Genomic DNA, 14145 nt, shown 5'->3' with positions numbered 1-14145 from the left:
CCTTCAAACAGAACTCGCATTGAAACGGTGATTCTCCGGTGTGAACTCGTATATGACTGACGAGGTGGCCTTTGCGCGTGAAGTGTTTCATGCAGATGTGACACTGATGCGGTGAGCCACCCGTATGAATGTAGGTGTGACTTTTCAGGTGCTCTTTGCGTGTGAAACTCTTTGGACAGTAGAGACACTTGTGTGGCGCCTCGCCGGTGTGATGACAAATGTGATTGGTCAGGTGCTCCTTGCGTGTAAAAGTTTTCACACAGAACATGCACTTGTACACGTCACCCGTATGTATGCGAGTGTGGTTTGTCAGGTAATCCTTCCTGGCAAACGCTTTGGGACAGTAGTCGCATTTGAAAGGCGTTTCGCCCGTGTGTTGCCTTACATGGTTGATGAGGTGTTCTTTCCGTGTGAACGCTTTCAGACAATACTCGCAGCGAGGCGATTCGTTGGTGTGACGTTTGACATGATTGGTCAAGTGTTCGTCTCGCGTGAACGATTTGTTGCAGAAACGACATTGAAATGGGCTGTCGCCGGTGTGTAGACGCACATGGTTGACAAGGTGTTCTTTTCTGGTGAACGTTTTTGAACAGAATTGACATCGGTGCGGTGATTGGCCCGTATGTTGCCTCACGTGGTTTAGCAGATGATCGCGTCTAGAGAATGTCTTGTTGCAAAATTCGCAACGGTCGGTGAACGGCCGGTCTGTGTTGGTTCCCTTCTCCCTGTAGATTTGAAAAATTAATTTAAAAAATATTTAACCTTATAATATCACTTAGGCTTATAGAAAAACAATTTTATTTCGAAGTGAAAAGTGTAAATTTAAAGTATTGTGCTCACTATAACCGTGTCTGGTTTCCCATTATGGAACTTTGGACTATATACGGCGAGGTGGAATTACCCTTGGGTCTCCCCACCATTAAAAGCTATACGCTAATAATAATATATCACTTATATATAACTTATAACACGCGATTAAGTTACAACTATGGGTTGTTATGGACGTTGGACCCCAATACGGTAGCTCATACCCTATATAATTTATGCATACTTTCCATGAGTTTTAAACTTTACAAAAATATTCTGTATTTCTTTTCTGGTTATTTTTCAATTTACTAATAGCCTACCATTAATTACTTTTTGAGTGTATGTATGCATACTCGTTCCAGTAAATTGATCTGTTGACCTTGTTTTATCGCTATAACCACTGCAAAACAATACGCTTAAATATATTAGTTTTTAAACAAGTTTTTCATAAATTGATTTTTTTTCTACTAAATTTTATGAGATTTCCATTGGGGAAATGGTTTTTTATTCTTATGATTATATAAAGTCTACAACTCAATTAGATTATACAAATTATATTTTTAGAAAGTCAGAAATGGGTACTTTAATTATTGAGAAATCAAGTTTTTCCTCTATGATACACATTGGAAAGGTATAATTTTAAGAGCATTTTTCAAATGTGTTTTAAATATTCTGTCGCTATAGTATAGCCTGTAACATATTCCAATAGCTTCATCAGTATTCAGCATATCATAATGTGTGATAGCTTTCAGTACATTTCTAGGTTTACTATTATTCAACATTTCACCAATTAGATTTAAATATCATTCTCTTCGTAATTCAAATTTTCATTTGAAATCACATTATTATTCTAATATAGTGCGAATTGAGTCTGGCTTATCATGTGGTGATTAAAACTTTAAATGATGATTAAAATTATATTAGCCGGCTTTATATTTGATTTTAGTTGCTTTGGATTCCAATATAAATCATAACATTCATATAATCTTTTAATGTTGTATGAAAATTTTAATAATGACATTTGTTATACCGTATGTAACATCCAACCATTAAGACCAAGCCTTAAGGCACATATTACATTAGGCTACAGCGAGATCCACGTTATAATGGCAGTGGAGAAATATAGGAGAAAAACGTTGCCGATCCTCTGTCTTGTCAAAAAATGACAAATAAAATGACGTCTATTGACATAACAAGGACCTCACCATAGTTGACCGAGCGAAGTGAGGTCTATAATTCAAGTCGACGGTTTGGCATTTCTCTTAATGTTTATGTTGCGCATTTACGGTAAAACGCGGTAATAGATTTTCATGAAATTTGACAGGTATGTTCCTTTTTGAATTGCGCGTCAACGTATATACAAGGTTTTTGGAAATTTTGCATTTCAAGGATAACATAGAAGGAAAAAGGAGCATCCTTCATACGCCAATATTAGAGTAAAAATCAGACTATAGAATAATTCATCATAAATCAGCTGTCGAGTGGATCATAAATCGCATGCCATGACGCATGCAATATCTCAATGTAACTTGGTAAAAAATCAGCAGTTGTATAGACTATAAATTATTGCATGCCTCATTGAATGCAATTTTAGACCGAGCGAAGTAAGGTCTGAATTTCAAGTCGACGGTTTGGCATTTCTCATAATATTTAAATGTTCATATGTTGCGCATTTAGGGCGAAACGCGGTAATAGATTTTCATGAAATTTGACAGGTATGTTCCTTTTTGAATTGCGCGACGACGTATATACAAGGTTTTTTGGAAATTTTGCATTTCGAGGATAATGTAAAAGGAAAAAGGAACCTCCTTCATACGCCAATATTAGAGTAAAAATCAGACTATGGAATTATTCATCATAAATCAGCTGTCAAGTGGACTATAAATCGCATGCCATGACGCATGCAATATCTCAATGTAACTTGGTAAAAAATCAGCAGTTGTATAGACTATAAATTGCATGCCTCATTGAATGCAATTTTTATGCACTAGTAAATAGGATGCAAATGTTATTTTTCTATTGATAAAATGTTTGTTCATTATTTGTTATTTATTCTTTAATTTTTATAATTTTTGCAATTTTGAATTCTCAATTTGTTTCATTTTTACTTTTTTCTTAAGTATTTGAAATCGTTGTATTTTTCATTTTTGAATTGGGTGGTATTTTTGTTGTTTGTATTATTTATTAATGCATAAGTTCGTATTATTTTTCTTTTTTCATTAGTATCTGTACAATTTTTATTGTTAAGGATACATATTCGGGGAAACCCGTTGTCTTCATTATGAATAAATAAATAAATAAACTATTGATTGCGTGGAATAACGCATGCAATTAATAACTAAACTAACATAGTATTGTCTCTCGAACTTTCTCTGCTTTGAGCTTGGGCTGTCCTGTTGCCAGTATGTCTTGAAAGAGATTAGCTTTCGATGTTAGCATTTTTGATACACCAACCCCAACAGCCATTAGCCGTTTTTTCACACAGATATCTCGCCGACACGGCATACAGACAGGATTTAATCTGATGGACAATATAAGAGGAGGCTGCGGTTTAAAACTGCGTGAGGTCTACTGTTCACAGAACTTTTAGTATCCCACTGGTGTATAAGCCTGTAGGACACTTTTCCTTGAGTGCACTAGCACTGTCGAGATAGTACCGGTATTGAATTTAGGTAACAATGCTATCGGAAATAAAACTGAAAATAATATATCGGTACTAGAAATAAAACCAAAATAAAGAAACTACTGAACTAATAACTAAAACTAAGATAAAATATACTTGAACTAAATACTATTAATATGATTGATCACTGGTGCTCAAAGTAAAGTAAGTTATAGAGCAAATTTGGTGGTTCAATATAAATAGAATACAAGTAAGCCTTACAATCAGAGTCTAGCAATTGAGGCTACGCAATTTTTTATAGATTAATTTTCCATAAAATTTCAAGGTTCAAGAAAATTTAATAAGAATATTTATTAATAATTAGATGATCAAGCATTCTATGCGGCAAACTATCTATATTTGAATTATCTATGTAAGGGTAGGTAGGAAAGGTTTCTTTGTGAATCAATCACATAATAAATTATTATGACCTGTTAATGGCAAGACAAGATTTTGCAGCAGAAACTTGGATAACACACTGGAATACTGATAATAACAATGAATTACATGTACTACATTAATAAGTGATTGAATGTACGAACATGTTTTGAAGCATTTTACATGAGTGACAATTTATAGGTTAGTTTATCTGAAAAGTTATATTATTATGAATTTAATCCTAAAATCCTAAAGTCCTCGTTGTCCTTGGTTATAATATATAAAGAATAATAATTAGTGCGTTGTGCTTTGTTGCACCTCTGCTCACTATAGCAGCCCAGTCACTGTTACCAACTTCATTTTGATTTTGCTGCACTGTTGCTCCATATAACCTACTAAGTATTTTGCGTTGCCATGTTGCAAATCTGGAGTGCAGAAAAATTTTTCCCGCACTAGAGCGGAAAAGTGATTCTTTGCGTTCTGTAATCAGTGCAGCAATGGCCACTTTTCAACGTAACTGTAGGAAAAAGTATTTTTCGCTCGTGATGTACACAACATTTTTCCTCCATCTACATTTTTTTATAGAAACTGCAAATTAAATCATTCTAATAACTTACATATTGGTGACAATGTTTCCTAACAACATAACCTAAAAACTAAAACCTAAAAACCGGTCGTCTGATAGGCACTGCTGATTGCGCTATCTATCGGCCAAAGTTGTAACAATCATATCAGCTGAGCTACCAAAAATGGCTGACTCCAGATCACGCGGTTCAGATTTGAATTGCAGAATGCAGATCAAAAATATTTGTTGGCTTGTATTTTGAATAGAATAAAATATTTTAAAAATTGTACAAATTTTTATCGTCTACCAATATTAAGAATATAATATCATACAAACATATATTTCATGAGTTGATCAAATTTCTGGTTGTGGTATTGAATTCAGTTGACTCAATGACAGACACCTCTATTACGCTTTCTCATCTGAGCTTAGACCTTCTAACCTATTACCATGTAAGTTTTTTAAATAGAGATGCTTCCCATGTTATTTAAATGAAGTCACTTTTACTCCCTAGGGAGTTTTTCTGTTTTTTACTACCTAGAGCGAAAAAGTGACACTTTAGTATTATGTTTCAGGGAGTAAAGTAAGTACTTCAGACAGTAGGGGGAGGAAAAAATTATATGACTCTAGTTGTGGTTCTTAGAATAAAACTTAGACAAAATTCTTACGGGCTCGCCCAGGAGCTCCCGCAGTTCTCTGCTCTGGGACAATTTATATAAATCTCTGGAACGTATTATTTCCAAAGATTTGATTACCGTAAACTGAGGTGACTTTGCCTATCTGAGGTGACTTTGCCTAATAACATTGGAAAAACATTCAATACAAATTTGCCGGAAACCAATGCTTCTAGAATCGTATAAACTATACATTCTCAATGCCATTTTTCCTCCTCTTTCAATACAGCATGAAAGATCGACTATAGAGTAGACTATCGATCTATTGCAGATCCGAGTCGGAGATTGTGTAACGTATAAATTTTATTGATGCTCTACAACTTCTACTTATTTTGTAAAGCCTACATGCTTATTTTTCAAGGTAAGAGTTAAAATGTATTCATTAGAGTATTCTGAATTGGTACCATTAATTTTATTTCATTCTTTGTACAGAATAAATTTTTATTGTCTATTTTCTTTCCGAAGTACAAAATGAAATGGAAGGTGGGGTGACTTTGCATACAGTTGAGTGTAGGCAATCTCACCCCAACGCTCCAACTGCGAGAGCCTTTATGCCAATAAAACTTTGTAAATAGATATTTTAGAGACATTTTGTTTTTATATCTTGAATTTTTCAAATATTCTGATTTATTGTTGAAAGTAGCACTAATTAAAACATAGCAATTCAATAAATTATTAAATAAATTCGAGAACAATGCGAATTGATGTTTTTCTAATCTAATGAAACTGAATTCTTCTATTTCCTATTCTAATGAAATCAATTTTATTATGACATTGATTTTATAATACAGGTTTAGTACCACTGATCACTAATCTATTTGTTTCATATTTTTGTTACAGAAACACTACATTCAACTGAAAATGACACGACATTACACCAAGACTCCGGGGAGCCGTTCATATGGAAATTACACCAAGGAATCGTTGGAAAAGTGTTTGGATGCCATAAAAAGTGGGATGCCTAAGACAACAGCCAGTAAAGTTTATGGGATACCTTTGAGAACGCTGGGAAACAAAATAAAAGGTCTGCATTCAAAAAAACCAGGTGGGCAAATTTTATTTTCCAATGAAGAGGAGCATGCATTTGTCAAGCACATTCTTAAGCTGGCAGAATTTGGTTATCCTATCACCACTGATGATTTGAGGCAGTCAGTTGCTGCTTATCTAAATAAAAAAGGCAGGATAATAAAACAATTTTCAAACAATATACCAGGCAAAGAGTGGGCTAAACTATTTTTAAAACGTCATAAGATTTTGACAAACAGGTTTGCTCCAAATATAAAAATCTCCCGAGCCAGTATTACAAGAGAGGATATTATTAAATATGTTGACAACTTGAAAGAAACTGTCGATGGGGTTCCACCTTCCCATATATGGAATTATGACGAGACAAATTTAAGTGATGACCCTAAGGCCAAAAAAGTTCTTGTAAAACGTGGTGTCAAATATCCTGAACGAGTCTGCAATTTCAGCAAATCTTCGTTCAGTGTAATGTTTTGTGTAAATGGAGCAGGTGGATTTATTCCACCATATGTTATTTACAAGGCAGAACACTTATGGAGTTCTTGGTTCCAAGGGGGGCCACAAGGATGCCGATATAATAGAACTAAACATGGATGGTTCGACTCCAATACATTTGAGGACTGGTTTATCAGCCACTTATTGCCAACCCTTAAAAAACAAGATGGTTTGATTGGCGATAATTTGTCATCACATATCAACCCCAATGTTATCTCATTATGTGAAGCAAATAATATACGCTTTGTATGCCTCCCACCAAACACGACTCATCTGACACAACCTCTGGATGTGTCCGTTTTCTCATCCATGAAAAATGAATGGAGAAAATTGTTGTCAGATTGGCGTGATACACCAGAAGGTGTAAAGTGTCAGACATTGCCCAAAGAGGTTTTTGCGCAGCTTTTGAATGAGTTGATGAAGAAGATGAAACCAAAATTTCAGGACATTGTGCCACCTGGTTTTAGGAAGTGCAGTATCTATCCAATAAACCCTAATGAAATTCTAAGTAGGATTCCACCTTCCAGTCTTGAATCAAGCTTAGACACATCTTTAGAATGCATTTCTGTTGATGTGGGAGAAGCCTTCCTTCAGCACCTCGAAAAAAGACGAGGTGAGATCATCAAGAAGCCATGGATACAGCGGAAAAAACTTAATGTGCCTCCGGGAAAAAGTATTTGCCCAAAAGATTTAGAAAGCTCCTCTTCATCAGAAGACGAATGCAGCGCAGTGAATTCATCCTCATCTTCAAGTATAGAAGATGAATCAGCTTGTGAAGATGAGGCTGATATACCAGTACCAGTAACCACTTGCAGTGCAGAATACCACATCGGAGACTATGTCATGGTCACTTACAACAAAAACCTCTTTCTCGGTCAAGTCATGATGGTTCTAAAAGATGGACTATCAGTCAAGTGCTTCGAGAAAGGGAAAAAAGCATGGAAATTGCCAACTAAAGAGGACAAGCTATTTTATGAGTGGAAGGATATCATCAAAAAATTGATTCCATTAAAGAGACAAGAAGAGGGTTTTTTTTTATTCCAGAAATGGATAATTTTGTATCATAATGTAGGCTAACATGATCAATTTTCATAATGTAATATTTGTAATTTTTTACAAAGGTATAAAATAAATTTTCATCAATTCCTATTTCAAGACTCTCAAATTTATTGATTATTCCTGGCAGACATCATTTTTCTTCATATTTTTAGAATTTATAGGACAAATTATTTGTTAAGATCATTTAAATGTAGTTGAAATAACACTGACTTTAATATATTGGTGTTACTTTGCTCTGTGAACAGGTTTCTGGTGTGTTATTATGAAGAAAATATAATGTGAGCAAACTCACCTCCCTTCAGGGGTGACTTTGCCTAGTGAGGAAAAATTATTTCTAATAAAAGAATGTTAATTAATATTCATATATTTTTTGTCAAAACTATACATTTTGATGTTTTTTTAGTAATATAGAATGTTTACCTTTTTTTTTAGTTGTTGGATACACTAAAAAAATGTATTTTTAGAAATAATATTTTCGAAAACTAGGCAAAGTCACTAGGCAATGCAATATAGGCTATCGCTGACTAAACCAGCTTATTCGGTGAAGAATAAAGTCGGATGGTAATTTTCTTAATATTTCAATACTGATAACTCGATAAATAAATATGAGATTGGTCATGCATGGAAGTGGAGAAATAAATAAAGGATACATCATAAAAATTTTGATACATATATTGCACAATTAATATCAACGAACAAATAAATGTAGAAATATACAGAGTGATTCATAATTATGGTAAAATAATTTAATACGTGATAGTAGAGTTGAAAATAAGAAAAACAGTTCTTATAAACATATATCCATAAACGCTTCATTAGTGAGCTATACAGGGTAAAAGATTTCGCCCGGAATTCAGTTCCTCTGGTGAATAATACACCGATGCTGAATTGTTTGGGGACTAGTTTTTGAAAAACTTTTGCTGAATTCATATGGAAAAATATCTGAAAAATTGAATAAAACTAGTCTGGAAGCTGTAGTGTGAGTAGTTTTTAAGAAAAAAGTTGAAATATGCAAAAAATCTTAGTAGAAAAACACAGACTTCTACGTTTGATGCCCAATAACTTTCTTTAATGACCAGTAAACAAATAATTTTTCGCAATAAAAATTGTAGAGAATTCAATTCTGTAAAGAATTGTGTAAGCTGTGTAAACTAAATTTAAATAAAAGTTGAATAAAATGTATTCTTATGTAGTACATTACACCACAAAAATTTGCTGTTTTATGAGGAGAGAACTAATAACTCATAGCTTGTAGCTGATTGCAAATAAAACATGGATTTTAATAACAGCTGTTCCAAAACAGCTGATTTGTATATTTTAAATAAGAAAATATTTAAAAGAAAAAATTATCAGCTGAAAATTATTTTAAGAAATATTTTAGCTCACTGTTGAACAAAAAAAACTAAGTTAGGCCTATTGTAACCGCGCTGTGTTTTTTGTTTAATCTATTAACCAGTTATTTGTAACCATTCCACTTTGCTTTTGTGTTAAGTGTTAACTTTTTTAAAAATGGCAGGTAATCTTAGACATTATTCATACTCCGAATTAGCTGACATGCATTTAATGTATGGAATGGGACACTACTGTAATAGTACTGAAGCAAGACGTTTGTATCAAGAGAACTTTCCTAACCTATAGTATGTCTAAGTTCAAGGTTTTTTGTCACTATTCATCAACGTCTGTCTGAAACAGATTCTTTGATATCCAAAGAGCACATTTATGCAGGCAGTCCCCGATCTACTATGACTGTTGAGTTAGAAGAACAAGTTCTTAATGAAATTTATGAACATCCAGAGAAGAGCACAAGAGAATTATTGTCAGTGCAGTTTAATGTCAATCAATCTATTATTTGGAGGATACTTAAATAGCAATGAAATGCTATTTGCAGTGTCCATAAACAGTGTAATGAATTGTAAAATGAAATTTCACAATAACATCCATACCACCTCCAGAAAGTTCATACTCTATCGCCACGAGACTGTATTCCCCATGCTGGTATTTGCCGATGGTTTTTAGTAAAACTTGTTAACTCAAACTTTTTAACAACCGTTTTATTTACCGACTAGGCACACTTTACAAGAACAGCTATCGTTAACGTCCACAACCAACATATTTGGGCAGCTGAGAATCCTCATGCCATCAATCCTAATCTTCCACAACATAAGTTTTCAGTAAACATTTGGGCAGAAATCATAAGAGATCATCTACTTCTGTTCGAGCTTCCTCCCAGGCTTAATTGCATAATCTACTAGTCTTTTGGTATAAGTTTAATGTCATTTAGATATGCTACTTCCATATAAAAAAAACTTTTCATAAAAACCGAATATTTTATTTGCAATAAGCTACAACTTATGAGTTATTAGTTCTCTCCTCATAAAACAGCAAATGTTTGTGGTGTAATGTACTACATAAGAATACATTTTATCCAACTTTTATTTGAATTTAGTTCACACAGCTTACATAATTCTTTTCAGAATTGAATTCTCTACAATTTTTATTGCGAAAAATTATTTGTTTACTGGTCATTAAAGAAAGTTATTGGGTATCAAACGTAGAAGTCTGTGTTTTTCTACTAAGATTTTTTGCATATTTCAACTTTTTTCTTAAAAACTACTCACACTACAGCTTCCAGACTAGTTTTATTCAATTTTTCAGATATTTTTCCATATGAATTCAGCAAAAGTTTTTCAAAAACTAGTCCCCAAACAATTCAGCATCGGTGTATTTCACCAGAGGAACTGAATTCCGGGCGAAATCTTTTACCCTGTATAGCTCGCTAATGAAGCGTTTATGGATATATGTTTATGAGAACTTTTTTCTTATTTTTACCTCTACTATCACATATTAAAATATTTTACCATAATTATGAATCACTCTGTATATAGAACAACAAGCAAAAGTAATAAAAATAAGAACAAATATATCAAAAATAAAATATCACAGATTGGCTCACTACTTTTTAGTTCTTTAGCATGAAACGTTACCATGTGCTTTTAAATCATTAATCATATGCATTTATTTTCATGCAGCTCAGGTATTGACTTGCTGCTGCTTGTCGATTTAAAAATCCCAATATATATCTTCTTTCCAAAAATAATAAAATAATCAACTGATAAATCATAAATCTCAAATATAATAATATGTTTAAGTCTCAGTATATTTCTCAAAAAAAAAAAAAAAAAAAAAATATATATATATATATATATTATATATATATCTCAGGGCTTATGGTTCAGCCTCTGGTGGAATCAGATAAATTACTTTATCCAGTGAACAAGAGCTACATTTATCTCTTAACAATTTGCTAATAAAATTAATGATTGAGTGAGCATTTATACATTATAATATTAAATTTAAATATTTCTTTAATCTGTGAATCCTTAGACATATGCATTTGATATAATTTATTTAACCAGTAATATATGTTTCTTGTACCTTTTAAGACTTGCGCAAGTTTTATAATAATTTCAATATTTATAACCTTTCAACGAGCTAGCTTTTTATATTTATATTTTTGTTTCACTCGAAGCACTGAGGGCGCCCTAACTTTATATATTTCGATAATTTATCACTCACGTGCTGAATTTTCACAAGACGATGGTGGCAATCAGAATTTCCTGGTTGTCCTGGATTTTTGGTGGCCGAAGTCGTCCTCTCCAAGAGAATAAATAAATATCTAATGACTTACGGTTTAATACAGCATCACTAAGTCTTTTAAAAAATTAATTAATGAATTTATACTTTAAGTCTTTCAAACATACAATTTAACAAAGGGACTTGTGCTCTATAAAATTTAGTGTCATTCCATGGTGGCGTCTGGCAGGCAATTGGGCTCTGTTCTACCCTTATTTTCTACAATCCTATTTCTGCCTTCAAATTGCATACATTTAAATATTTCACTACTACGCCATTAAAAGGATCAAATAGTCCGTGCCAATCTGCTAAATTATTATTTATATCTTAGGTATAATATTTTATAATTACTCGGACCATATCCGATACATAAACCGAGTAGTGATAATTTATGAATTCTTATCATTTATAAAAATATTTATAGATAAATTTGAATCAGCTCTCTATTGCCGCCCATCGATTACTGTAATTTGATTGGTTCATACAAATTCACTAATGTATCCATGCGCCTATGAGTATCCTACTTCCTTAATATTTTATTTATTTATTTTGGTGTATTTGTTCATGCTCATTACAGATAATAAATATTTTTAAATGTTATAAGTTGTTTTTCCCTCTATAACTAGTAGCCATGTGCTTTCCAAATCCTCTAGTTGAATACTATTTGTTTACAACAAATTTTTGCAAAGGTGTCTGGCTAGATTTCACATTATGTGGCTTGATCAATTATTAGGTTGTCAATCAGTAGGTATTAAAGCCTAACCTCAAAATTTCCAATACTTTATACTATAATAAATAGTATAATATAATGAATGTATAATATAATAAATAGCAAATAAAATTCTTTTCTATTCGGCTGTTCTAATTTTAGCCATGGTACCCGTTATTATCTAATCTTTCACTTGTTGTTATCGCATTTGGTGATAATAGAATAGCTGTTTTGCTCCAGACCTATAAAATTCTTTCAATTAGCGATTTTGCTTGCTTATGGAATTTTTATATGTTACAAACGGCAGGTGCATAAAATTCAAATTCGCATCACTGCTACTGTACGCTAGAAAATCTGGTGTGGTACAACACAACTTACTTTTGACGACAAGCTTTTTTCACATTCATATTGTCCAAATTTCAACTACGCTGATGATAAAAATCAGGCTTTCGTTGTATGCTCACAGAATTTATCAATTTTAAGTGTGCCATCTCAGAGTCACACGTATCACAATTTGATTAGCCTACTCTAGTTTCAGTCGTTATTGATGTTCTTCAATGAAGTTTATAGATTATGACATGTCCGACTTCTTCATCTTATCCTTATTTTGGGAAAAATGAAGATTCAAAATTTCTTTTCATAGCTTTTTTTGTTTCTTCTTGTTTGATTACTCTTTATTATAATTTAAACACTTGATAATGGAATGAATATCATCGGATCGGGTGAACAAAGAAAATAAAAGGGTAGGTAGGCCTATATAAAAAAATTAAAGTAAAGATTTTAGAAAATAAAAGTAAAAGGTATTTGAAACAAATAAAAAAAATTCTATTGATAATGCAACTTTTTCTAATAGGTACGAATTTCAAGGCTCTCAATATGACTTTTTCCCAATCACAAGCAGAAATTCCAATGATCATCATAATAGTAGGCCTACCTACAGTAATTTAATGAAAATTCTTTGTATTGCTCATTGTTCGACCTAAGTAAAGCTACAACCTTACGGTAATCAACTTATTCAGGATTATCATGTTTATGAATGATAGCGAGACTGTGATTAGAGATTAGTCAAACTAAAATATAGGCCTAAACATTATACGGTATACAATGCATATCTCTAATCAACTCAAATTAAAAATGATAGTATCAAGCCGAAATGAATTGAGCAACTGAATTTCAAAGTGAATATCCACTGTTCAATTTGCACTGTGATTTCACTTCCAAATGGATTAAATTGCTTGACTCACTAATGTAGCAATTATTGTAAAAGAAGAAATGGAATGTGAACGTCATCCAAATAGCATTTTAATTTGAATTTTCAGATCATGAAATTCATAACAAACTAATTCCTGAGATAATAGTGAACAATTGTAACATTGATACAAGCGATACAATGAAAAACATAGATTAATTTGATACTGGGCTTATAAAATTCATGTTAGGTACCGTACCTTCAAAGCATTTAAAATGTAAAACTAACATTTTCAATTTTCTCTACTGGAGTGAAACATCGATAGAAAATAAAGAAGAGCCCATCATAACCACAAAATACTTGCACTAAAATTCACTTGAAGTAACTCACTTCAACCCTTCAACGATCACAATGAACTAGAATGCTGTGAAAACTATGATATTGATAATCAGATACCGTACATTTTTCAAATGGCTTCACCCAACTAAATCTGTGAATGCCAAGTCAGAAGAAATCATTTTCAATAGATTTAATTTGAATGCTTCAACATATAAATAAAAATTGGTCTATTCTTTTGGTGCCCAAAGCAAAACCAATATAAATCAACATCAATCGACATCAAGAATAGCTTCTGCCAACCTTGTAATTCCAGTATGATTCTGCTCATGCTTTAGGCCTACTCCCATTTATAAAGTTCTCATTGAGGCCCTCGTGTAATGAATGACAAGATGAGTGGAGTTGAAGCATTGATGTGTTAAAAATAATAGATGAATAATATGATGAATCATCTTTCAATTCATCCAATACGGTAGACTACTTTGTACTTGGTTAATGATTCCTTACGAATTTTCTATCTCCAATGGACTGTACATCTAGTTTTCAATAAATCGAATATTCGATTTTCTATCCTACTTGTTTAACTTGTGATTACGAGGGTAGAATGTAAATCAC

General features: G+C 32.6%; 1 protein-coding gene across 4 annotated transcripts in view; it reads right to left on the bottom strand.

Moving 5' to 3' along the window:
* The window catches only part of LOC111045814 (gastrula zinc finger protein XlCGF49.1), a 138539-nt gene extending 125040 nt beyond the window's left edge, over positions 1-13499 (bottom strand). For 3 of the 4 annotated variants that reach the window (XR_005571938.1, XM_039433699.1, XM_039433700.1), the window contains exons 1-2: positions 13483-13499; positions 2-725 (exon numbers count right to left, since the gene is read on the bottom strand). Coding sequence is in view for 3 of the 4 variants with exons in the window: in XM_039433699.1 (XP_039289633.1) it covers positions 2-725; positions 13483-13484 (726 nt within the window). In the remaining variant the exon portion in view is untranslated. Of the gene's footprint in view, position 1; positions 726-3900; positions 4013-13482 lie in introns of those variants that run through there. The other variant, XM_039433701.1, reaches the window with a different exon arrangement.
* Between the last annotated feature and the right edge of the window lie 646 nt (positions 13500-14145).

Source organism: Nilaparvata lugens, chromosome 8 (assembly GCF_014356525.2).
Source record: "Nilaparvata lugens isolate BPH chromosome 8, ASM1435652v1, whole genome shotgun sequence".
Classification (NCBI taxonomy): Eukaryota; Metazoa; Arthropoda; class Insecta; order Hemiptera; family Delphacidae; genus Nilaparvata; species Nilaparvata lugens.
The sequence above is the reverse complement of the archived record's forward strand: the minus strand, read 5'-3'. Positions and strand labels throughout refer to the sequence as shown.